We start from the raw sequence: 24,314 nt of genomic DNA, 5'->3' as shown, positions 1-24,314 counted from the left end.
TTCCTTTGACATTGCGCAGAGCAGCCCCTTACCTCCTCTTATGAAGTCCCTTGCTGGCATTTTTGGCTTCTCCTCTTTTATGAGTTGTTCCTCAGCCAGCCATGTACTGAGGAGGTATTTGTGCGGGGGGTCTTCCGAGCCGGGCTGTGTGCGTTCACAGACACACACAGCATGGCTCGGCCACACCCCCTGCTCCCGTCCTGCAAGACTAGACTGACAACAGCAGGAGCCAATGGCTTCCACCGCTCTCAGTGTAGCCTGTGAATGCAGGAAGAAAGAAGAAGCTGCTGCACACGGGACATCGCTGAATCGAGAGAGGACTCAGGTGGGTGTTTGGGGATGGGGGGAGGGGGGCACAGACATTGTAAAAAAAACACCACAGGACACAAAAGTGTTATGAAATCCATATTTTGATGTCTGATATGAATACTCCAACAAAGTGCCAAATGATACTTTCAGCAATGAGGAATAATCAAATAAAAAAATGAAAAATATACAAATATAAAAATATAAGCTAATAATGGCATTTAACTTCTAGATGAACGTTTTCCATCATTATGAAGTGTTTAAAAACACTAAGAGGTGTATTTATTTATAAAAATGTGCATAGCAAACCTAGTGAAAGTGTTTGTACATTCGTTCTGTGAGAATGTAACAAAAAACAATAGTTATTAGGCTATTTCCTGCGCTGGACAAATGTATATCACTGATTTAAAAATGAAAATGACTGCATTTAGCCACTAGATGGCCCTAAATATCATAGGCATTGACACTTAGCTGCCATCTACTGGACAAATGCAGTATTTTCCATTTTAACCACTTGAAGATCAGGCTTTTTCTGCCAGTTAAATGTGTATTTTTTTGCTAGAAAATTACTTAAAACATTTTATATATATCTACATTTTAGTAGAGACCCTAGGGAATAAAATTGTTGCATTTTTTTTATGTCACGTGGTATTTGCGCAGTTTTGCAAACGCAATAAAAAAAAAAAAACCACTTTTATGAATTTAAAAATATAAAACACAATATATACCCCATTTATTTTTTGTAAAATATGAAAGATGCAAATAACATACCTAATATGGGCATTCACGCGAGCACGAAGAGATGGGGGCTCTTTAAAAAAAAAATCTTATTAATTCTTTTTTTTTATTTTTTTTTATTTTACCGAGAGACACCGGCGAGCGGTGGGAGGGAGGGATGGAGGGAGGGGACGTTCCTTTCCGCTGCTTCTGAAAGCGTTCCAGTGGCTCGGGATCCTTTCAATGAGAAAGCCAGCCGCCGCCTGAAAAAAAAAACTGTACCGGGGTTATGGCTGATATTTTCAGCCATAATCCTGGTAAACCACTTCTAAGCCGCAACGTACATATACATACTGTGGTCATGAAGTGGTTAAATCAATGAAAGACATTCGACCAACACAAAAAATAGCCTAATAACACTTTGTTTTTTCGCCCCATTCACACAGAATAAATGGACATGAACTTGCTATGCCATTTTTTTTTTTTTTACAGTGCCTTGAAAAAGTATTCATACCCCTTGAAATTTTCCACATTTTACAACCAAAAACATAAATGTATTTAATTGGGATTTTATGTGATAGACCAACACAAAGTGGCACATAATTTTGAAGTGGAAGGAAAATTATAAATGATTTTCAATTTTTTTTTACAAATATGTGAAAAGTGTGGGGTACATTTGTATGGCGCCCCCCCGAGTCAATACTTTGTAGAATCGCCTTTCTCTGCAATTACAGCTGCAAGTCTTTTTGGGGATGTCTCTACCAGCTTTGCACATCTAGAGAGGGATATTTTTGCCCATTCTTCTTCGCAAAATAGCTCAAGCTCTGTCAGATTGGATGGAGAGCGTCTGTGAACAGCAATTTTCAAGTCTTGCCACAGATTCTCAATTGGATTTAGGTCTGGACTTTGACTGAGCCATTCTAACACATGAATATGCTTTGATCTAAATCATTCCATTGTAGCTCTGGCTGCATGTTTAGGGTCGTTGTCCTGCTGGAAGGTGAACCTTCGCCCCAGTCTCAAGTCTTTTGCAGACTCTAAGCCCTTGTACACACAGTAGGACATTCCAACAACAAAATCCGTCGGATTTTGTCCGAAACTGTTGTTGCATACACATGGTCGGACAAAGTTGTCAGGAAGATCCGATCGTTCGGAACGTGATGACGTTATTTAGTTACGACGGGACTACGTTCAGGCTAGTAGCCAATAGCTTTGGTCTAGGAATTTGATCTGAGCATGCGTGGCACTTTGTCTGATCGGAATTCTCTACAAACGATCGGACAAAGTCCGATCGGATCATGTTGTCGGAAAATTTTTATATCCAGCTCTCAAACTTTGTTGGTCGGACATTCCGAAAAAGTCAGATGAAGCCCACACATTATCCGACAACATGGTCTGATCGGACATTTTCCATCGGAATGTCCGACCGTGTGTACGGGGGCTAACAGGTTTTCTTCTAAGATTGCCCTGTATTGGGCTCCATCCATTTTCCCATCAACTCTGACCAGCTTCCCTGTCCCTGCTGAAGAAAAGCATCCCCACAACATGATGCTGCCACCACTATGTTTCACGGTGGGGATGATTTATTCAGGGTGATGTGCAGTGTTAGTTTTCCACCACACACAGCGTTTTGCTTTTAGGCCAAAAAGTAAAATTTTGGTCTCACCTGACCAGAGCCCCTTCTTCCACATGTTTGTTGTGTCCTCCACATGGCTTCTCACAAACTGCAAACCGGACTTCTTATGACTTTCTTTCAACAATGGCTTTCTTCTTGTCACTCTTCCATAAAGGCCAGATTTGTGGAGTGCATGACTATGCCCTTGTACACACGGTCGGAGATTCAGACGGAATGTGTCCGATCGGACCGTTTTGTCGGATATTCCGACTGTGTGGTTTACATCGGACTGTTTCCGTCGGAGTATCCGACAGACCAAGTTTTCCAACTTGTTGGTAAAATTTTCAGACAAAATGCTCCGATCGGACATACACCGATCATGTGTAGAGAATTCCGATCGGACAAAGTGCCACGCATGCTCAGATCAAATTCCTACACCAAAGCTATTGGCTACTAGCGTGAACGTAGTCCCATCGTAACGAAATAATGTCATCACGTCGGATTTTCCCACAACTTTGTCTGACCGTGTGTATACAACAGTTTCGGACAAAATCCGACGGATTTGGTTGTCGGAATCATAGTTGTACTGTGGACAGATTCTCCCTCCTGAGTTGTGGATCTCTGCAGCTCCTCCAGAGTTACCATGGACCTCTTGGCTGCTTCTCTGATTAATGCTCTCCTTGCCCGGCCGGTCAGTTTAGGTGGACGGCAATGTCTTGGTAGGTTTGCAGTTGTGCCATACTCTTTCCATTTTCAGATGATGGATTGAACAGAGCTCCGTGAGATGTTCAAAGCTTGGGATATTTTTTTATAACCTAACCCTGCTTTAAACTTCTCGACAACTTTATCCATGACCTGTCTGGTGTGTTCCCTGGCCTTCATGATGCTGTTTGTTCAGTAAGGTTTTTTAACAAACCTCTGAGGGCTACGCAGGACAGATGTATTTATACTGAGATTAAATTACACACAGGTGGACTCTATTTACTAATTAGGTGACTTCTGAAGGGAATTGGTTCCACTAGATTTTAGTTAGGGGTATCAGAGTATAGGGGACTGAATACAAATGCACACCACACTTTTCACATATTTATTTGTAAAAAATGTTGAAAAATATTTATCATTTTTCTTTCTGCTTCACAATTATGAGCCACTTCGTGTTGGTCTTTAACATAAAATCCCAATAAAATACATTCACGTTTTTGGTTGTAACATGACAAAATGTGGAAAATTTCAAAGGGTATGAATACCATTTGAATGCATTGTATATACAGACCCCTTAGCTCAAGTTTAAAATATCTTCTGCCCTTGGGTCACTTGACGCTGTCCTTCTTGGTCTCTCTTTGCTGTGCCCCCGCTGATGGTAGACAAGCTTGGACTTCTGTGTGAAACGTCTCCCACAGTCAAGGCAAGAAAATGGTTTTTCGCCTGTGTGGACTCTCTGATGCGTGTCAAAGCCAGATTTCTGAGTGAAAGATTTCCCGCACACGGGACACGTGAACGGCTTCACTCCAGTGTGGGACCTCAGATGCGTAATAAGATACGACTTGTACCGGAAAGTCTTTGAGCACTCTGTACAAGTATGAAGCTTCGGTGGCCTCCGAGGGTTCCTGGTAGAAGAGGTCTTGCACTCAGGGCAGGAGCTCCCATCTTCCCCTGATAGAGTTTTCGACCTCTGTGTGAAATCTTTCCCACACTCCGAGCATGGGAAAGTCTTTTCGAGTGCGTGAATTTTCTGGTGCATGAGGAGTCCGGAGCTTTTTGAGAAACTCTTCCAGCACTGAGAACAAGAAAAAGGTTTTTCCCCGGTATGAATTCGCTGGTGCTCCACCAGGATGTATTTGCGGGTGAAGCTTTTGTCGCACTCGGAACATGAATAAGGTTTTTCTCCCGTGTGGACTCTCTGATGTTCGAGAAGTGTTGACTTCCGCGAAAAGCACTTCCCGCACTCTGTGCAGTCAAATGTTTTCTCGTCTTCGGAGAGGTGAGCGACCGGTGGGAACAGCTTCCGGCACTTGAAGCAGAAGGTCTGTTCCCCCATCTCGAAGTTGGTCATGGGCATGAAAAAAGCCCCGCACCCCGAGCAAGAGAATTTCTTTGCCCCTCCGTGAGTTTTATGGTGCAGAATGAGCCCCGACCTCTGTGTAAAACATTTCCCGCACTCCCAGCACGAGAAAGGCTTCTCGCCCGTGTGGATCCTCCGATGCTCAATCAGGATGGACTTGCGCGTGAAGCTTTTCCCACATTCCGGGCATAGGAACGGCTTCTCACCGGTGTGGGTTCGGCGATGCTGAAGGAGCGTGGAGTTCTGACTGAAGCATTTATCACATTCAGGGCATGTGTATAGCTTAACGAGATTGTCTTCCGGGAAATCATCCTCGTCCATATCACAATCCAGAGATAAGCTCCGTCCCTCGGAGGTCTTTTTGACATACTGTCCATCTGTGGGGGATTAAAAATACTTTTTTCACCTAAAAGTCCAACACTTAGCCAGAATGTTTCTTTGTTTGATATGAAGTCAGGTTCTAAGCTCTGCCAGGTTTTTAATTTGTCTTATATATCTGCCCAGATATAAGTCTCAATAATTATGATTATGATGGACAATAACCTCCATGACTGAAAGAACTGAAATCCAATGAATGACAGGGGCAGGCCAGGGACAGTCAGGCTGGGAAAGGAAAAGGCTAGATGATGTGGGCACCCTTCAGCCAGGCTGTATCTGACTTGGTGCAGCTAGACTTCAGCAGGTAGGAACAGAACCAGAAACTATGGACTTGGTGATGGGAAAAGGACAGACATTGATTTTATAGGTGGTGTTGAAGAATATGCGAGAGCGGGAATCACGGGAAACGATGAATAAGGATAAGCTCGGGTTTGGTTCGGAGAGAAGCTGTCACTCCCCCCGAATCAACTGTTGCCAGGGCTCGGCATACTTCCCTTGACTTACTTATCTGCTATGATTTTGACCATCAATGTTAATGTGAGCCTCACCTTCTTGTTTACCCTTGGGTGTAATTCTACACGCTATTCACTTTACTTTTATGTGACTCTTCTGCTGCCACCCCTGCATGGGCTTGCACCACTGAGATTTGAAGCTGCAGGTACGCAAAGGGGTGCTGGTGACATCATTGACCCAACATGGTGGGTGGAAATGCACTAGATGCAGTTGATTGGGCGGCAGTAAGCCCTTTTACACACGGTCGGAGATTCCGTCGGAATGTGTCCTATCGGACCGTGTTGTCGGATATTCCGACTGTGTGTGGCATGCATCGGACTGTTTGCATCGGAATATCCGTCGGACCAAATTTTCCAACTTGCTGGAAATATTTTCCGACAAACTGCTCCGATCAGACATACTCCGATCATGTGTAGAGAATTCCGATCGGACAAAGTGCCACGCATACTCAGATCAAATTCCTACATCAAATCTATTGGCTACTAGCCTGAATGTAGTCCCGTCGTAATGAAACATCATGTTCTGAAAGATCGGATTTTCCGACAACTTTGTCCGACTGTGTGTATGCAACAGTTTCGGACAAGATCCGTCAGATTTGGTTGTCGGAATCTCCGACCGTGTGTACAAGGGCTAACAGCTTCTTTCCAGGTTTGGTCCAAACCCAAGTTTAGGTCAAACCCGAGCTCATCCCTGACAATCAACAAGTCAGAGATTTTGTGTTCATTCCTCACCAGCGCCAATCTCTGCCGGATTATCCTCCTCGTCAGTCATCATTGGTATTGCAATCTCCTCCTCCACTTCTTCTTTTACATCTAGATTTTCCTTCACTTCTTCTTTCACAATTATATTTAGGTCATCCAGGGTCTCCGGCTGAATATTTCATAACATATACAGATTAGGTCTGACCAGTTTTATGACAGACACCGTAAAATACAAGATGGTTTTGAGTTTCAAGACCCTCATCTCCCATCTACCTGATCGTAGTGAGGGATCTCATGAGCTTCCTTATACAGAGGACGGGGACATCCCTCTGGTGAGTTTCTGTTACTGAGTCCATCTGAGGAAGGCAAAGAAAAGCAATCAATTTTTATCAGTACAACACCTGTAACAAACAGGATGAATTATATCTCCAATCAAAAAGTAACTATGCGCAATTACCCCCCAGTCTAAATTTAAGCTGGCCACACACCATTTTTCTTCTGAAGATGTTTACCCCTTGACCAGGGGAGTTGCTAGGTGGCAAAAAAAACAGGGGCTTCAGCCCGAAGTCCGAGCCCAGCACCGGGGGGTGGGATAGTACCTACCTGATGTGCGCTGACCGACTTGACACTGACCTACACTGACCTACCTGACACAAACTGACCTACTTGACACACACACTGACCTACCTGACACACACTGACCTACACAACACACACACTGACCTATTTGACCTACACGACCTACACTGACCTACCTGACACACACTGACCTACACTGACCTACCTGACACACAATGACCTACCTGACACACACACACTGACCTACCTTACATACAATGACCTACCTGACATGCACACTGACCTACCTGACACACACTGACCTACACGACCTACACAACTTACACTGACCTACCTGACACATACTGACCTACACTGACCTACTTGACATACACTGACCTACCTGACACATACACACTGACCTACCTGACACACACTGACCTACCTGACATAAACTGACCTACCTGACACACACTGACCTACCTGACACATACACACTGACCTACATGACACACACTGACCTACCTGACATACACTGACCTACACAACATACACTGACCTACCTGACCAGACCTCCTGCAGCTCAGCTGTGCGCCCGTCAAACAGTAGAGTCGACTCCAGAGTCCAGGCAGCCAGAGAGAGCCATGATGAGGAGAGGATAGCCGCCCACCCGAGCACCGAGTGGGGTCGGGATCTTCTGACAGTGGCGCAGTGGCCGCACTGTAATTCCCGCCTTCTGGAGCCTGCAGCGCCTATGATGGACATATGTCCCGCGGTCCCAGTATTGGACCAGCGGGACGTCCATCAGCGCTGTAGGCTCCAGAAAGCAGGACCTGCTATTACACTCAGCCATGCTTGGGATAAGATCGCTCCCCGCTCGGCCTGCGGCGCACGGGGCTAATAATAGAACCATGCCCACCCGGGACCCGGGGCTTTTTGGGGGACCCACTTGGGGCATCAGCCACTGTCAGCCCCCCCTGCCGGCGCCACTGCCCTTGACACCAACATAACCCATACAGAATACGCGGTCTCACTGGACTGGGCTTTTTGCCATGGGGCCGCACATATGTCTTTCTGTCTTTGTGCTGGGAGCGCACTGCACAGCGCAAAGGGATTAAGGTTCTCGGTGCAGAAACTCATTGGCTTCTCTACAAATGCTTGAAATGTGACAAATGGCCCGCCATGTTTTCAGGGTTTACACAAAAAATATATTATTACTCAATAGAGATATTTGGGGTTTATAACTCACTTGTATTCTGTAAAGTCACGTTTTCCTCGTCAAACAGCTCTTCTCCCATTGGGTACGTCTCTTCTTCCTTTTCAACTTCAATTTTAACATTACACCGAATTACATCCTCAATTAGAAAACAGAAATGTTCAGTTTAATGAATGGAGGAATGGAGGCTTATAATACGCAAAACAACCTCTTTCAGGTCCCACAGTTTGTTTCTACGAGGGGTCTTCAAAAAGTTTCCGCACTTTTATATATATAACTTAGATAAAAAAAGTGGAAACTTTTTGGAGAACTCTCGTATTTGGAGTTCAGGATCCATCTCCACCTACCTGATGATGGTGGGGGATGGTGTGATCTTCCGGTGTGGAATCCCGGGAATACAGAGGACGGGGACATCTCTCTGGTGGGTTCCCATTACTGGATCCATCTGTAGGAAACACACACACTGACTGAATACATTGTTTCTATGTGTTTATCAGATGATGGGGGATCTAGATGGACCCTCCGTACTGCTCTCTCCTTTACAATAAAGTCTCCTCTTACCCGGTGATGTGAGGGGCGGCTGATTGTCCATCATGACGTCCTTGTAGAGATCCTTGTGTCCTTCTAAATACTCCCACTCCTCCATGGAGAAATAGACAGTGACATCCTGACACCTTATAGGAACCTAACACACAATAAAACACTTGAATGAGACAATGTAATTATCTATCTTAGCTCCATAAATTTGTGAAGGAAATCTGGAGTTGGGCTTTAACACTGCCTGTACACATGTACACTATATTAACAAAAGTATTGGGACGCCTGCCTTTACACGCACATGAACTTTACTGGCATCCCAGTCTTAGTCCGTAGGGTTCAATATTCAGTTGGGCCACCCTTTGCAGCTATAACAGCTTCAATTCTTTTGGGAAGGCTGTCTACAAAGTTTAGGAGTGTGTCTATGAGAATGTTTGACCATTCTTCCAGAAGTGCATTTGTGAGGTCAGTCACTGATGTGGACGAAAAGGCCTGGCTCGCAGTCTCCGCTCTAATTCATCCCAAAGGTGTTCTATCAGGTTGAGGTCAGGACTCTGTGCAGGCCAATCAAGTTCCTCCACCCCAAACTCGCTCATTCGTGTCTTTATGGACCTTGCTTTATGCAGTGGTGTAAATCATTTGGTGGGGCGGGATTATGGTGTGGAGGTTGTTTCTCAGGGGTTGGGCTTGGCCCCTTATTTCCAGTGAGGGAACTCTTAAGGCATCAGCATACCAAGACATTTTGGACAATTTCATGCTCCCAACTTTGTGGGAACAGTTTGGGGACGTCCCCTTCCTGTTCCAACATGACTGCGCACCAGTGCACAAAGCAAAGTCCATAAAGACACGGATGAGCGAGTTTTGGGGTGGAACATGTGAGATATCACATGGGCGTGAGATCATGAGTAGTAATTCTAGCACCAGACCTTTTCTGTAGATCTAAAATGGTAACCTGTAAAGGCTTTTAAACAGTCCTCTACGGATAGTACAATTTGCCTAGTTTGTCGCCGTTGCAAGGGTGTGAGCAATTTTAAAGTGTGACATGTTTGGTATTTATTTACTTGGCGTAACATCATCTTTTATACAAGAGGCGTTCAAGTCACACCGGGACTTTTGAGTTTATATAATAAAAGAACAAATTTCAAGGAGTGGAAACTGCATTTATTTTTCGACCTACTACATTTATACACTTCTCCCAGTGTTTAACCTCTTCCCACCCGCACTACAGCCAAAAGATATCTATAGCGCGGTCCTTAATTGCCGGGAGGGTGTCAATAGATGTCCTCCAGTGCATGAGCTGGCTGAGCGCCCCCTGCAGGGCACAAGTGGTGCCCTCTGTGATCACCGTGTCAGCGAGACTTGGCTGATCACAGATTGGAGTAAAGGGACGATCCCGACCCCTTACCACGTGATCAGCTGTCAGCCAATGACAGTGGATCACGTGATGTAAACAGAAGATCGGCAATTGGCCTTTTTTTCTCCTGACGCTGACAGCATGAAGAGAAGAATAAAGCCAATCACCGGCTTCTGTCAAAGGGACATCGGTCTCCTCATCTGTGCCCACCAGTTCCACCTGCCAGTGCCTACTAATGCCACCTGCCAGTGTATATGAGTGCCACCAATCCGGGCCCACCAGCGCCATCTATCAGTGCAAACCAGTGCCACTTATCAATGCCCATCAGTGCTGCCAATCAGTGCCTATCAGTGCCTCATCATCAGTGCCACCGATCAGTGCTGCCTATCAGTGTCACGTACCAGTGTCCACCAGTGCCACCCATTCGTACCCATCAGTGCCACCTATCAATGACCTTCAGTGCCACCTCTCAGTGCCAGCTATCAGTGCCCACCAGTGCCAGCTATCAGTGCCCACCAGTGCCAGCTATCAGTGTCCATAAGTGCTGCCTTTTTAGTGTCCATCAGTGCAGCCTCATCAGCGCATATCAATGAAGGAGAAAAATTATCTTTGCAAAATTGTATAACAAACTATAAAACTGTTTTTTTTATATTGAATTTTAAGTCTTTTTCATTTTTTTTTTTTTTTTTTGCAAAAAATAAAAAACCCAGCAGTGATTAAATACCACCAAAAGAAAGCCCTATTTGCGGGGAAAAAAATTATAAAAATTTCATTTGGGTATATCGTTGCATGGCCGCGTAATTGTCATTCAAAGAGTGACAGCCCTGAAAGCTGAAAATTGGCCTAAGCAGGAAGGGGGTTTAAGTGCCCCGGTAAACAAGTGGTTATGAGGAGGTAAGTAAAACCTTGGACAGAGGGGTGGCGGTGGACGTGGTATACTTGGATTTTGCAAAAGCATTCGATACAGTTCCCCACACGGCTCATGTGTAAGGTAAAGTCTACAGGTTTGGAAATATCAGTTTGTAAATGGATAGAAAATTGGCTAGAAGACAGAATTCACAGAGTAGTGGTTAATGACTCTTACTCTGAATGGTCTAAGGTTATCAGTGGTGTACCCCAAGGTTCAGTGCTGGGACCCTTACTTTTTAACATCTTTATAAATGATATTGGGTCTGGGATCAAAAGTAATATTTCTGTCTTTGCAGATGACACCGAGCTATGCAGTGGAATAACGTCTTTACAGGATGTCTCCAATTTACAAGCCGACCTCAATACACTGTCTAATTGGGCGACTATGTGGCAGATGAGGTTTAATGTTGATAAATGTAAGGTTATGCACTTGGGGCCTAAGAATATGCATGCATCATACATGCTAGGGGGAGTACAACTGGGGGAATCCATAGTGGAGAAGGATCTGGGGGTTTTGGTAGACCATAAGCTCAATAACAACATGCAATGCCAAGCTGCTGTTTGCAAAGCGAGCAAAGTCCTTTCTTGTATTAAGAGAGGTATGGACTCCAGAGAAAGAGATATAATTTTGCCCCTGTTCAAATCATTAGTAAGACCTCACCTGGAATATGCCGTTCAGTTTTGGGCACCAGTTCTCAAAAAGGATATCGGGGAACTGGAGAAAGTGCACAGAAGGGCAACCAAACTGATAAGAGGCATGGAGGAACTCAGCTATGAGGAGAGATTAGAGGAACTAAATTTATTCACTCTTGAGAAGAGGAGATTAAGGGGGGATATGATCAACATGTTCAAATACATTAGGGGTCCATATAGTGAACTTGGTGTTGAGTTGTTCTCTGTACGGTCAACCCAGAGGACACGGGGGCACTCTTTACGTCTAGAGGAAGAGAGATTTCATCTTCAAGTACGGAAAGGTTTCTTCACAGTTAGAGCTGTGAAAATGTGGAATAGACTCCCACCAGAGGTGGTTCTGGCCAGTTCAGTAGACTGCTTTAAGAAAGGCTTGGATACTTTCCTGATGGTACATAATATAACTAGGTACTAACATAGGTAAAGTTGATCCAGGGAAAATCCGATCGCCTGTTGGGGGATCAGGAAGGAATTTTTTTCCCCTGCTGTAGCAAATTGGCGCATGCTCTGCTGGGTTTTTTTTTCGCCTTCCTCTGGATCAATTGTGGGCATAAAATTGGGTATCTGGATTGTACGATTATTTTTTATTTTATTTATTTGTTTTTAAGGTTGAACTGGATGGACTTGTGTCTTTTTTCAACCTGACTAACTATGTAACTATGTAACTATGTAACTAATGCCTGGAAAGTTTCAGCATAGAAAGACTTGTCAGTGCACCTGAACCATCCTAGGACAGCCTGCTTCACTTCGTCATGGAAAGATTTGTCTCTTCTGCAATTTCACGAAAGGTTATGCGCCGATTGTCCAGGATCAGGCGTTCCACGTGCTGAATGTCCACAGGAATGACTGCTGTGGGCAGGGAACCACCAGGCCCCGAGATCATCACTGACGGACATACAGCCATCTTTGAAACATATAGGGCTAATTTACACTTGCTTCGGCTTCAACACACCTTAATGGCTAGTTTACACGTGCTTTAAAACAAGGCTTCGGTCATGCTTTGTTAAAGCTCTCTGAACGCCAGTCAAAGCTCCTGTCACTAAATAAAATGGTTAGCTTACAGTCCTGTTTACACCTTGCTTTGCATCAGGTTCCCTTAAAAAAATTATACCCCATGTAGCTTCAGTGGTGCTTCTAAGTGTCCTCAAAGCCTCCATAGACGTCTAGGGCAAAGCTCGCTTGAAACCCCACTGAAGTCCCACAAAGCTTCATCAAAGCCCAACCAAAGCCTCATCGAACCACCAAGCAAAAGCAAGGTGTAAACAGGACTGTAGGCTAACCATTTTATTTAGTGACAGGGGCTTTGACTGGCATTCAGAGAGCTTTCCCAAAGAGTGTCCAAAGCCTTGTTTTGAACCAAGTGTAAACTAGCCCTTAGTGGTGCTTTAAAGCATCTTCAAAGCCTCCATAGAAGTGTATGGCAAAGCTCGCATGAAGCCTCACTAAAACCTCACTGAAGCCTCATCAAAGCCCTGCAAAGCCTTACCAAAGCTCCACCAAAGACTCATCGAAGCCCCATCAAAGCTCCACCAAAGGCTCATCAAAGCCCCACCGAAGCCTCATCAAAGCCCTGCAAAGCCTCACCAAAGCCCCACCAAAGGCTCATGGAAGCCCCATCAAAGCCTCATCAAAGCACCAAGCAAAAGCAAGGTGTAAACAGGACTGTAAGCTAACCATTTTATTTAGTGGCAGGGGCTTTGACTGCCATTCAGAGAGCTTTAACAAAGCCTGTCCGAAGTCTTGTTTTGAAGCAAGTGTAAACTAGCCCTTATTGGTGCTTCAAAACGTCTTTGAAGCCTCCATAGAAGTCTATGGCAAAGCTCACTTGAAGACCCACTGAAGCCTCATCGAAGCCCCGCAAAGCCTTACCAAAGCTTCATTAAAGTTTATCAAAGCTCCACCAAAGGCTCATCAAGGTCCCATCGAAGCTCCACCAAAGCCTCACCGAAGCCTCATCGAAGCACTAAGCAAAAGCAAGGTGTAAACAGGACTGTAAGCTAACCATTTTATTTAGTGACAGGGGCTTTGACTGGCATTCAGATGTCTATGGCAAAGCTCACTTGAAGTCCGAAGCCTTGTTTTGAAGCAAGTGTAAACTGAATTCAAATGGCTTACTGCGGCTGAGCCTTGAAGTCTTCTGTAGATATCCGTGGGTTTTACACCTTCGCTGACAATAAGCTTCATCACCACGCGCTGTTCTACGCACGCACTAACACTGTTGTCCGCCATCTTGGTTAAAGGTCTTTGGACTGGCCTACGATATCAGTAAGAGGACACATCTGCCACGTACCGCCATGCTAGCATCTCTTTTAATTCCTGTATAATTAAAAGTCCCGGTTTGACTTGAACGCCCCTTGAATTTTACAAAAAAATTGGGTTATGTGTTTTTTTTTTTCATTAAAATTCAAAAAAGTGTTCATCTTTTTAAAATTGCGTTTGAAGAACCGCTGCTCAAATACCACGTGACATAAAAAATTTTTAAACCCATCATTTTATTTTCTAGGGCCTCTGCATAAAAAAATATATATAAAATGTTTGGGGGTTCCGAGCAATTTTCTAGCAGAAATGATTGATTGTTACATGTAAACAAAAAAGGTCCTGGTCTTCAGGTGGTTAAGGCCTGATGGACGAAACGCGTTACAGTATTTGCATAGTCTTTGACCATGTAGTCAATGAAGTCCTTCAGGTTTGGGTGATGATGTGTTGCTGTATCGATCTTACCTTTCCATGCTACACAAGTGTGGGGGCACTGAAGCTTGGTCATCAGGTTTTCCAGCTCCTTGATTGGTCACAGTTAAGGGATGCTAGTTTGTTTTTGTGGTTATCCAAAGAGATCATTGTCCAAAGTCCATCAAAATCTCCTTTTCTCAGCTGTTCACCATTTACTACTATGAATGAACCCTGTAGGGCCTATGGGGGGGGCTCTGGTCATCTTCTCAATGGAGGGCAATAAATCATGTGACTGCCCCCCCGAGGTGAGGATGAGGCCGTGTACAACCTCGTATCACCCGCATCTCATAGATCTCCTCCCAGTCTGCAGATGTCTGGTCATCTTCTCAATGGAGGGCAATAAATCATGTGACTGCCCCCCCCCGAGGTGAGGATGGGGCCGTGTACAACCTCGGATTACCGGCATCTCACAGATCTCCTCCCAGTCTGCAGATGTCCTCAGGAGGGGAAGGAATTGCTGCAGAATCTTTTCAAGAGACCGCGGTCCCATTCAGAGGCACGCTGAAAGCCCTGCTCATTCTGACCAGAAGAAGACACAAGATGCCTCTTTTTTTGCGGATCACACCTCAGACTCCTCTACTTGTTTTCATTTGAACCCTCACCGATCTTATAGAAGACACCTTCTACGTACAGTTGCCACCTCATCCCTGTAAACCCGAACACCTTTGAATTACACGGGTTCTGAGACTAATTAAATGCAGATAAGGCACCAAATGAGTTTAATTACCACCTTAATCAGCCACAGAACCCGTGTAATTAATATTTGTTCAGGTTTAAAGGGATGAGGTGGCAACCATACTTCTACAACCATCAATGTCCCCCCCACCCCCAACCGCTGACTTTTCGGAAAGTCAATATTTGCGTATGGCTAGGCAACGCCCCCTGACAACCAAGTAAAAACACTGAAGCCTGGTGATTGGCCACTCATGGGGGGGGGGGGGGGGCTGTGAGGCCAATGATAAAAGGGACAAACCAGGCCATGCCCATGGAAACCAGGAGCAGTTATTATGTTTCTGGTGTATAAAGATGAATGATTCAGTGATTCAGATAATGACACAGGGAGGAGCAAGCCTCCACAGACTCCTCCCCTAATCCTCCATGCCCCGCCCCCTGCCCAGCTGTGCGACACCCCCAGCCATGACAGAGAACGTTACCTGCTGCCAGGACCTGCCATGTCCGCCCTGCACACAGCCCACTTCCGGCTTCCCAATGGGCACTTCCGGTTCATGCGTTTCAGACAATACTGGACGGGGACTTCTTGGTTTTGCGTTCCAGCGTCCTGAAGAGTGGGCGGGACTCGGGTGACGCAATGCGGCGGCTGTACTGAACGTTGTGTGTGGAGGAGAAGGGGTTCAGTGTGTCCACCTCTGTGCTCTGTCCGTCTATTATCACCCAGTCCCTCTTACTGCCCCCAGTCTCCCTGAGTGCCACCCTACCCCCTCTGAAATAGCGCCACCTATCTTCCTTCTGTGCCAAAACCCCCTTAACTGCCCCCCAATTTCCCTAAATGTCTTCAGTGTCCCCCAAATCCCTTTCAGTACCCCCAATTTCCTTCAGTGCCACCCCAACCCCTCTCAAATAGCACCCCCTATCTTCCTTCTGTGCCATAACCCTCTTAACTGCCCCCCAATTTCCCTAAATGTCTTCAGTGTCCCCCAAAACCTTTTCAGCACCCCAATTTAGTCCAGTGCCACCTCAACTCCCCTCTCGTTATTCTCCCAATCCCCCTCAACCAGCGCCCCCTAATTACTTTGTGTGTCCCCAACCCCTTTTACTTCCCCCCCCAATTCCCCTCAGTGTCCCCAAATTCCACTCAGTGCTTGCAATTCCTTTTAGTGTCCCCCAATTCTCAGCAGTGTCCTCCGTTACCATCCATGCCCCTGATTCCCTTAAGTGTACCCAGTTTCCCTCAGCACCCCCCCAAAAACTTTTCAATAACCCCCAATTTCCCTCAGTGCCACCCCAACCCCGTCACTGTTATCCCAATCCCCCTCAAATAGCACCCCCTAATTACTGTCAGTGCCCTCAATCTTCTTAACTTCCCCTCACTTCCCCCTCTGTGTCCCCAATTTCCCCCCAGCGTCCCCCATTTCCTCTCAATGTCCCCCAATTACATTCAGTGCCTCCATTACCCTCACTTCCCCCCAAATCCCCTCAGTGTCCATCATGTCCACCTCTGTGCTCCCTGAACCTTTCCATTACCCCTGATTCCCCTCAGTGTCCCCAAATGCCACACAGTGCCCCCCATTATCCTGTGTGCCTTTAATTATCATTAGTGACCCCTGATCTCTCTCAGTGCCCCCCCAATTCATCCCAGTATCTCCAATTCCCCTCAGCGTCTCCAATTCCCTTTAGTGTCCCCCAATTCCCAGCAGTATCCTCCATTACCAGCCATGGCACCAATTTCACAGAGTGCCCCCGATAATCTTAAAAGTACTCAGTCTCCCACAGCGCCCCCCCCCCCCCAATAGTTTTCAATAACCCCCAATTTCCCTCAGTTCCACCCCAACCCCATCACTGTTCTCCCGATCCCTCTCAAATAGCACCCCTTAATTACTTTCAGTGCCCTCAATCTCCTTAACTGCCCCCAATTACCCTCAGTGATCCCAACTCCCCCTCAGCGTCTTCCAATTTCATTCAGTGCCCCCAGTATTTCTCATCTTCCTCCATTATCTGTGTCTCCAATCCAAATTCCCCTCAGTGTCCCCAATTTCCACTTAGTGTTCCCCTTTATCCTCTGTGCCCTCAATTATCCTTAGTGCCCCCTGATCCTTCCTTCGGTATCTCCAATTCCTTTTAGTGTCCCTCAATTCTCATTAGTGTTCCCCATCGCCATCCATACCACCAATTCCACTGAGTGCCCCTGATTCCCTTAAATGTAGCCAATTCCCCTCAGTGACCCCAAAACTTTTAGTACCCCCAATTTCCCGTTAGTGCCACCCCAGCCCCATCTGTGTTCCCCCAATCCCTCTCATAGCACCCCTAATTACCATCAGTGCCCTCAATCTTTTTAACATTCCCCTCATTGTCCCCCAATTCCCATCAGTGATCCCAACTCCCCCTCACTGTCCCCCATTTTTCTTCAGTGTCTCCCATTCCTTTTTGTGTCCCCCAGTTCCCAGCAGTGCCCCCATTACCACCCATGCCACCAATTCCAATGAGTACACCCAGTTCCCTTAAATGGACTCAGTGCCTCCCTAATACTTTTCAGGGTCTCCCAATTTCCCTCAGTGCCACCACAACCCCGTCAGTGCTCCCCCAATCCCTCTCAAATAGCGCCATCCAATTATAACCAGTGATCTCAATCTCCTTAACTTCGCTCTCAGTGTCCCCATTTCCGTTCAGTGCTCCACATTACCTCCTCCAATTCTGCTCAGTGTCTACCAATTCCATTCAGTGCCCCCAATTTTCCTCTTTGTCCTCCATTGCAATCTGTGTCCCAAATTCCCCTCATTGCCTCCATTACCCTCACTTCCCTTCAAATTCTCTCAGTACCTCAGATTCACCTCAGTGTCCATCATGTTCACCTCGGTGTCCCCCCAATGCTTTTTGATGTTCCCCAATTATTTTAGTATGCCCCAGTGTTCCCCATGTCCACCTCAGTGTCCTCCAGTGCCCCCCTTCAATTTCCTTTCAGTGTTCCCCAATTCATTTTAGTATGCCCCAACTCCACATAGTGTCCCCCATGTCCACCGTAGAGCCCCTCTAATCCTTTTCAGGGTTCCCCAATTTATCTTAGTATGCCCCAAATCCCCCCAGTGCCCTTCAATCTCCCTCAGTGTCCCCTATTCCCCTCAAGTGCCTCTCAATTCCTGCCAGTGCCCCCTATTACCATCAGTGCCACCCAATCCCTTCAAGTGCCCCCCCCTCCCCCCACACTTTCACTCAGTGTCCTTCATTGCTGCCCCCTTTACATTCCTCGGTGACTCTCAACTCAAAAACCACCGTGACTGGTTTTCTTAAACACATTTTAAGAACTGATATCATACCCCTTTCTTGCAACCATTAAAACAGTCCTCTGCAGACAAGTTTTCCCCCAAATCCTCACCCTCCCTCCACTCTCACTGGTTCTCTACCTGTCACAGAGCTTGGAGTTTAATCACTGCCATTCCCCGAAACAGGGCCTGTAAAGATAGGCTGAACTGCACCTTTTCCTACCATACCGTTTGGTGTACACACACAGCAAGATGATTATCAGTACCTCTGGAACAAAATCAGGTAAGATTTTGCAGTGAGGTTTCCTGTAATCTTTGCAATGTACTGTACAGTACATACTGTAAATGACTTGGGGTGTTATTGTCAACCAACAATGGACATTTACTGCTTTATTGTGGGCCGAATTAACCAATCACATCCGCAGTCAGGTAGTCAATGTCATTGCACAGTGTGATGATGCTCATTTGGTGAGCAAAGAGAGCGGCTAAAGTTCAGAGTCTGTGCCCTCTGTAGAAACCACCTCAGCAGATGTGTAGGTATCTCTAATGCTTACAGTAAAGAAGCAACCTTCATAGATAAGTTAAAGTGTCTCCTCTTTCCCTGGCTGACCACACCTACAGAGATCCAACAAACTCCTTATGTGGTACAAGGACACAATGCCTGACATGGGGTCTTGGAATCTCGAGAGTTCCAACAAAGCCCTTCAGTAGCACAGGACTGGTATGTGGTAGAGGGACACAATGCCTGACATGGGGTCTTGGAATCTCGAGAGATCCAACAAAGCCCTTCAGTAGCACAGGACTGGTATGTGGTAGAGGGACACAATGCCTGACATGGGGTCATGGAATCTCGAGAGATCCAACAAAGCCCTTCAGTAGCACAGGACTGCTATGTGGTAGAGGGACACAATGCCTGACATGGGGTCTTGGAATCTCCAGAGATCCAAAAAAAGCCCTTCAGTAGCACAGGACTGGTATGTGGTAGAGGGACACAATGCCTGTCATGGGGTCTTGGAATCTCCAGAGATCCAACAAAGCCCTTCAGTAGCATATGACTGGTATGTGGTAGAGGGACACAATGCCTGACATGGGGTCTTGGAATCTCCAGAGGTCCAACAAAGCCCTTCAGTAGCACAGGACTGGTATGTGGTAGAGGGACACAATGCCTGACATGGGGTCTTGGAATCTCCAGAGGTCCAACAAAGCCCTTCAGTAGCACAGGACTGGTATGTGGTAGAGGGACACAATGCCTGACATGGGGTCTTGGAATCTCGAGAGATCCAACAAAGCCCTTCAGTAGCACAGGACTGCTATGTGGTAGAGGGACATAATGCCTGACATGGGGTCTTGGAATCTCCAGAGATCCAACAAAGCCCTTCAACAGCCACAGGATTGCTATATGGTAGAAAGACACAATATCTGATGTGGAGTCTTGGAATCTTCAGAGGTCCATCAAACTCCTTCAGCAGTCACAGGATTGGTAGGTAGATGGCAAAAAAAACTGACAAGGGTTATAACCCTCTGTTACTCGATCCAAAATGGAAAAAAAAAAAAGAAAAAAAGTTTAGCCTTTAGTTTCACTCTAAGGCCGCGTACACACGCGGGGACTGTTCGCTCAACTTTGTCCGCTGAACAGTGTTTCGGCGGACAGTCCGCTCGTGTGTGGGCTTTCAGCGGACAGTCTGCTGAACAAAGTTTTTTGGAAATTCCGAAAAACTGTCCGCTGAAACTCTGTTTCAGCGAACAGTCCCCTCGTGTGTAGGCTTGTTCGTCAAACTAAGTTCCGCGCATGCTCAGAAAGGATTTACACGCCGAAGTTTGCATTGCAGTGTATAGGACGTCGTATTTTTCGTCCCGTCGTACGTGCCGTTCACGTCATTGCGCACGGTTTCAGCGGACTGTTCGTTCGTCGTGTGTGGGCAAGTCCGTCCATGCTAATTTTGAGCGGACTGTCCGCTGAAACTGTTTGGCGGACAAAGTTGGGCGAACAGTCCCCGCGTGTGTACGCGGCCTTAGAAAAATACGACCAGAATTTGTGAGGGCTAGAAAAATGCTTGTGACCTTTGTACAATTATTTTTTTTATTTATAGACCTCTTAGTCTCATGAGGGATAATGTCTTAACAGTTTTGGGATGGAAGTGCCAGTAGCAAAGGCATTTATGAGATGAGATTGAGCTGAGGCCAGTGTAGTCGGTAATGCTTGAATCGGGAGTAGACTGGATCACTTGAAGAAAACTCTTAAAAAACCAGGACAAATATTATGTAGAAAGCATCGTGGTAAGCTATTCGACTCGGGTACCCAGTGCACAGCTCAGCCATTGTATTCACGTTGCTGCCAAATATTTTACAAAAGCATCAAATGTCCACAGAAATGTTAAAAGTTCAAAATGTTTTCAAACATTCCATAAAAACGTTCATTGTGGTGGGCTTTGGGAGAGACGACAGTCTGCGTGTTGCCTGGTTTACTTCCAAAACCTAAAAAAAAAAAAAAAAAGTTTTCAGGATTTTTTCCCCGTACTACAAAAACACCCCTCTCACAGCTCATCAGTTGAGTAATGGTGATCATCAGGGAAAATGTCACTATATAGATTTTTTCTCCCATGCATAGTCAGCCTAGCAGCCCAGGTAGGAGCATATAGTCCTAGTTTCCTACCAAAACATCCCTGACCTGTTGAGGCATGAACTCCACTAGACCTCTGAAGGTATACTGTGGACTCTGGCACAAAGCGGGCAGTTGCAGATCCTTTAAGGCTGCATTCGCACCTATGCAAATTGGACAGATTTTTCCGCATCCAATTCGCATTACAGGAGATTGTGACCGGCTCTCTATGGAGCCGGTTTACACATCTCCGCAGCAGCTCCAGGAGTCCTGTGCATCTTTTTAGTCCATTTCAGGTCCAAATTCAGCCTAAAATTCGGACAGAAATCTGACCTGAAACGGTGAATGGAGATGCACCAGACTACTGATGTGAGCCACTGCGATCTCCAGAGTGAACCCAACCTTAGTCCTTTAAGCTGTGAGGTGAGGCCTCCATGGATCGGACTTGTTTTTCCGGCACATCCCACAGACGCTCGCTCAGATTGCGATCTGGAGGCCAAGTCAACAATTGTTAATTTGACATGTACCACCTACCTAAACATTGTTGGGGACCAAGTACACCTCTTCATGGAATCGGTATTCCCTTATGACATTGGCCTCTTTCAGCAGGTTAATTTTGGGTTCAAGAATGGTTTGAGGAGTTTGTGTTGTGGCTTGGCCTCTAAATTCTCCATATCTCAATCCAATTGAGCATCTGTGGGATTTGTTGGAAAAAAACAAGTCCGATCCATGGAGGCCCCACCTCAAAACGTACAGGACTTGCTACTGACGGCTTGGTGCCAGACATTAGAGCATACCATCAGAGGTCTAATGGTATCTATGCCTCCATGCGTCATCGGGGCTGTTTTGGTGCCAAATAGGAGACCTACCCAATATTAGGTGTCATTGATACAGCGGTGCACACTCAGGATCTGAGAGATAACGCAACAAAGTCAGGCAGTAGACAGGCAACTGTCAGACCTCTCGGTTCTGCCATTGTCCTCAGCAAACTAAGTAAAGCTAAATAAGAGAGCAAATACCACATTTTTAAAAATGCTCCAATTTGGAAAAGGGACATGTATAAATCTAATATGTATGACAAATAAAATCAGTACCATTTCAGGAGAGATGTCTTTTTTGGCTTTTCATTTTCTAAATCCAAAACCAAATTCCTTGTTAGGCCTTCTTTAGTGACCCTGAGAAAAAAATAAAAAATCAATAAGACGATGTGATATTGTTTGGTGAGTTTAAAGATGGAATGTTATGTCTCAACATACTGGGCAATATTCTGAATTAATCACCAGAACACCTCTACTTTCTCTGGAACATGTCTGTGCTACTTGAGTCACAATTTCCTGTTGGCTATATAGCAGCCTTAACCCTTCGCTGCTAATGGCATGTTAAAGTTCACATTTTAGGCCTGAAGATTACCAAAACCCCCCAAAACATATTTCTAAGCAGAGAACCTGGGGAATATAATGGTCACAGTTGTAATTTTTTTTTATGGAACTCGATAATTGCGCTAGTTTTGACCAAATTCATATTTTTAGTTAAAAATACACTTCATTTAATTTTATCGCCCACAAACAATAGAATACCCACTTTTATGGTAACATATAAAAGACGAAGTTGTATCAAGTAAATACAGTACCAAATATGTCAAGCCTCAAAACTGCACATTCCTGGGAAACAATGGAAAAACAATGGCACCCAAAATTGTTCATAGGCAACACTTTAAAACTTTACCTTGAAAATGTATTCATACCCCTTGAAATTTTCCACATTCTGTCATGTTACAACCAAAAACGTAAATGTATTTTACTGAGATATTATCTGATAGACCAACACAAAGCAGCACATAATTGTGAAGTGGAAAGAAAATGATAAATGGTATTCAACATTTTGTACAAATAAATATGTGAAAAGTGTAGCGTGCATTTGTATTTAGCCCCCTGAGTCAATACTTTGTAGAACCACCTTTCGATAACAATTACAGCTGCAAGTCTTTTTGGGGATGGCTCTACCAGCTTTGCCCATCAAGAGAGTGACATTTTTGCCCATTCTTCTTGCAAAATAGCTAAAGCTCTGTCAGATTGGATGTAGAGCGTCTGTGAACAGAAATTGTTAAGTCTTGCCACCGATTCTCCATTGGATTTAGGTCTGGACTTTGACTGGGCCATTCTAACACATGAATATTATTTGATCCAAACCATTACATTGTAGCTCTGGCTGTATGTTTAGGGTCATTGTCCTGCTGGAAAGTGAACCTCTGCCCCATTCTGAAGTCTTTTGCAGACTCTAATTCTGCGTACACACGAGCAGAATGTCTGACAGAAAAAGTCAGACGGGAGCTTTTCATCTTATATTCCAATCGTGTGTATGCCCCATCGGACTTTTTACGTCAAAAATTCTGACGGACCTAGAAATAGAACATGTTCTAAATATTTCCAACGGAACCAATTCCTATTGGGAAAACCGCTAGTCTGTATGCTGTTCCGATGGACCAAAAACGACGCATGCTCTGAAGCAAGTAGGAAATGGAAGCTATTGGCTACTGGCTATTGAACTTCCATTTTCTAGTCCCGTTGTACGTCACCGCGTTCTTGGCGGTCAGACTTTGGTGTGATCGTGTGTATGCAAGACAGCCTCAGCGGAATTCCGTTGGAAAAACCTTCAGAGTTTATTCCGACGGGAAAACCGGTCGTGTATACAGGCATAACAGGTTTTCTTCTAACATTGCCGCGTATTTGGCTCCATCCATCTTCCTTCAACTCTGACCAGCTTCCCTGTCCCTGCTGAACAAAAACATCCCCACAACATGATGCTGCCACCACCATGCTTCATGGTAGGGATGGAGTGTTCAGGGTGATGTGCATTGTTAGTTTTTCTCCACACATAAAGTTAAATTTTGGTCTCATTTGACCAGAGCACCTTCTTCGACATGTTTGCTGTGTCCCCCACATGGCTTCTCACAAACTGCAAATGGGACTTTTTATGGCTTTCTTTCAACAATGGCTTTCTTCTTGACAATCTTCCATAAAGGCCAGATTTGTGGAGTGCATGACTAATAGTTGTCCTGTGGACAGATTCTCCTACCTCAGCTGTGGATCTCTGTAGCTCCTCCAGAGTTACCGTGGGCCTCTGGGCTGCTTCTCTGATTAATGTTCTCCTCGCCCGCCCTGTCAGTTTAGGTGGACGGCCATGTCTTGGTAGGTTTTCAGTTGTGCCATACTCTTTCCTTTTTCGGATGATGGATTGAACAGTGCTCCGTGAGATGTTCAAAGCTTGGGATATTTTTTTATAACCTTACCCTGCTTTAGGTTAACTTCTCCACAACTTTATCCTGATCTGTTTCTTGGCCTTCATGATGCTGTTTGTTCACTAAGGTCTCTAACAAACCTCCTGAGGGCTTCACGGAACAGCTGTATTTATACTGAGATTAAATTACACACAGGTGACTCTATGCTGTGTCTAACGGGGGTTTCCCTGTTATAAATTGTTTGTTTGTAGTTGAT

General features: G+C 45.4%; 3 protein-coding genes across 5 annotated transcripts in view; all 3 read right to left on the bottom strand.

The window, feature by feature from the left end:
- Window positions 1-24,314, bottom strand: part of LOC143956162 (uncharacterized) — a 713,750-nt gene that overhangs the window by 535,325 nt on the left and 154,111 nt on the right. Inside the window, exon 9 of the mRNA XM_077466270.1 lies at window positions 8,628-8,751. Within this exon, the coding sequence (XP_077322396.1) occupies window positions 8,628-8,751 (124 nt within the window). The remainder of the gene's footprint in view (window positions 1-8,627; window positions 8,752-24,314) is intronic.
- LOC143956332 (uncharacterized) lies at window positions 393-6,552 on the bottom strand. Its single transcript, XM_077466548.1, has 2 exons — window positions 6,323-6,552; window positions 393-5,077 (listed from the first exon to the last, which is right to left on the bottom strand). Exons 1-2 carry the CDS (start codon window positions 6,363-6,365, stop codon window positions 3,915-3,917), a joined length of 1,206 nt encoding a protein of 401 aa, XP_077322674.1. The 5' UTR covers window positions 6,366-6,552; the 3' UTR covers window positions 393-3,914.
- Window positions 20,273-24,314, bottom strand: part of LOC143956177 (NACHT, LRR and PYD domains-containing protein 3-like) — a 39,230-nt gene continuing 35,188 nt past the window's right edge. For all 3 annotated transcript variants that reach the window (XR_013269860.1, XM_077466329.1, XM_077466330.1), the window contains exons 12-13: window positions 21,915-21,995; window positions 20,273-20,696 (exon numbers count right to left, since the gene is read on the bottom strand). Coding sequence is in view for 2 of the 3 variants with exons in the window: in XM_077466329.1 (XP_077322455.1) it covers window positions 20,684-20,696; window positions 21,915-21,995 (94 nt within the window). In the remaining variant the exon portion in view is untranslated. The remainder of the gene's footprint in view (window positions 20,697-21,914; window positions 21,996-24,314) is intronic.

Source organism: Lithobates pipiens, unplaced genomic scaffold, assembly GCF_037356315.1.
Source record: "Lithobates pipiens isolate NorthernLeopardFrog02 unplaced genomic scaffold, aLitPip1_a1.2 Scaffold_35, whole genome shotgun sequence".
Classification (NCBI taxonomy): domain Eukaryota; kingdom Metazoa; phylum Chordata; class Amphibia; order Anura; family Ranidae; genus Lithobates; species Lithobates pipiens.
The sequence above is the reverse complement of the archived record's forward strand: the minus strand, read 5'-3'. Positions and strand labels throughout refer to the sequence as shown.